Source organism: Morone saxatilis, unplaced genomic scaffold, assembly GCF_004916995.1.
Source record: "Morone saxatilis isolate NCDOM2014 unplaced genomic scaffold, NCSU_SB_2.0 Contig10, whole genome shotgun sequence".
In the NCBI taxonomy this organism is placed as follows: domain Eukaryota; kingdom Metazoa; phylum Chordata; class Actinopteri; family Moronidae; genus Morone; species Morone saxatilis.
The window spans coordinates 4,634,057-4,634,762 of record NW_023339652.1 but is presented as its reverse complement, the minus strand read 5'-3'; the positions used below and the strand labels follow the sequence as shown (position 1 = coordinate 4,634,762).

The window sequence follows — 706 nt, the reverse complement described above, 5'->3', positions numbered from 1 at the left end:
TCCTGACACCTGCCAGGCTCTGTAGGACTCCATACAACGGTGATTTCCAATGTTATACGCACTATATCGAATAAAAAAAGTGACTTTATTTTTGACCTCTGCTGTATGTTTTACCGGCTGCCGGTGAGCAGCCGTTCAGATTCTGCATGGCTTTCTGAGGATCTTTTTGGCCTGTGGTGTGCCCGCTTTTTACCTCTCTCTCCTGACTTGGATCAAGGATGTTTTTTTGTTTTTTAAAAAAAGGAGAAAACAAAACATGAGAGATGCTGTGTGACTCCAAGATTGCTTACACAGGCTGCAATTAACAACTTTGTAAGAACTAGCCTGACTGGTTTAACAGCACCGTGTATCTGTCAAGACTTGTCTAAGCCTTCTCTCTCTGTCTCCTTCTCCCTTCCCTGTTTCCTTTTTTGTTCCCTTTCAGATGCTCCCAGACTTGAAAGCAGACAACCAGAGACTAAAGGACGAGAACGGAGCACTCATTCGAGTCATTAGCAAGCTTTCCAAGTAGAACAGACCCCCCCGCCCCGTCTTCTGCACCCCCCTAGTCCCCCATGGCAGTGACTAATGGAATTGCACATTTAGATATTAATTGCAACAGACATCAGAGACAAGACTCCTTTTTTCTTTTTCTCCTCCCAACTTCCTTTTTATCTCCCTTTTGCTCCTCCACCACCACCGCAGCATCCATCCATCCATCCATCCA

At 45.3% G+C, this 706-nt stretch overlaps 1 protein-coding gene across 8 annotated transcripts in view; it reads left to right on the top strand.

Moving 5' to 3' along the window:
* ppp1r12a (protein phosphatase 1, regulatory subunit 12A) overlaps positions 1-700 on the top strand; it is a 46,147-nt gene extending 45,447 nt beyond the window's left edge. For 7 of the 8 annotated variants that reach the window (XR_004797218.1, XR_004797222.1, XR_004797221.1 and 4 more), the window contains one exon: positions 425-700. Coding sequence is in view for 3 of the 8 variants with exons in the window: in XM_035675357.1 (XP_035531250.1) it covers positions 425-511 (87 nt within the window). In the remaining 5 variants the exon portion in view is untranslated. The remainder of the gene's footprint in view (positions 1-424) is intronic. The other variant, XR_004797220.1, reaches the window with a different exon arrangement.
* The last annotated feature ends 6 nt before the right edge of the window (positions 701-706 follow it).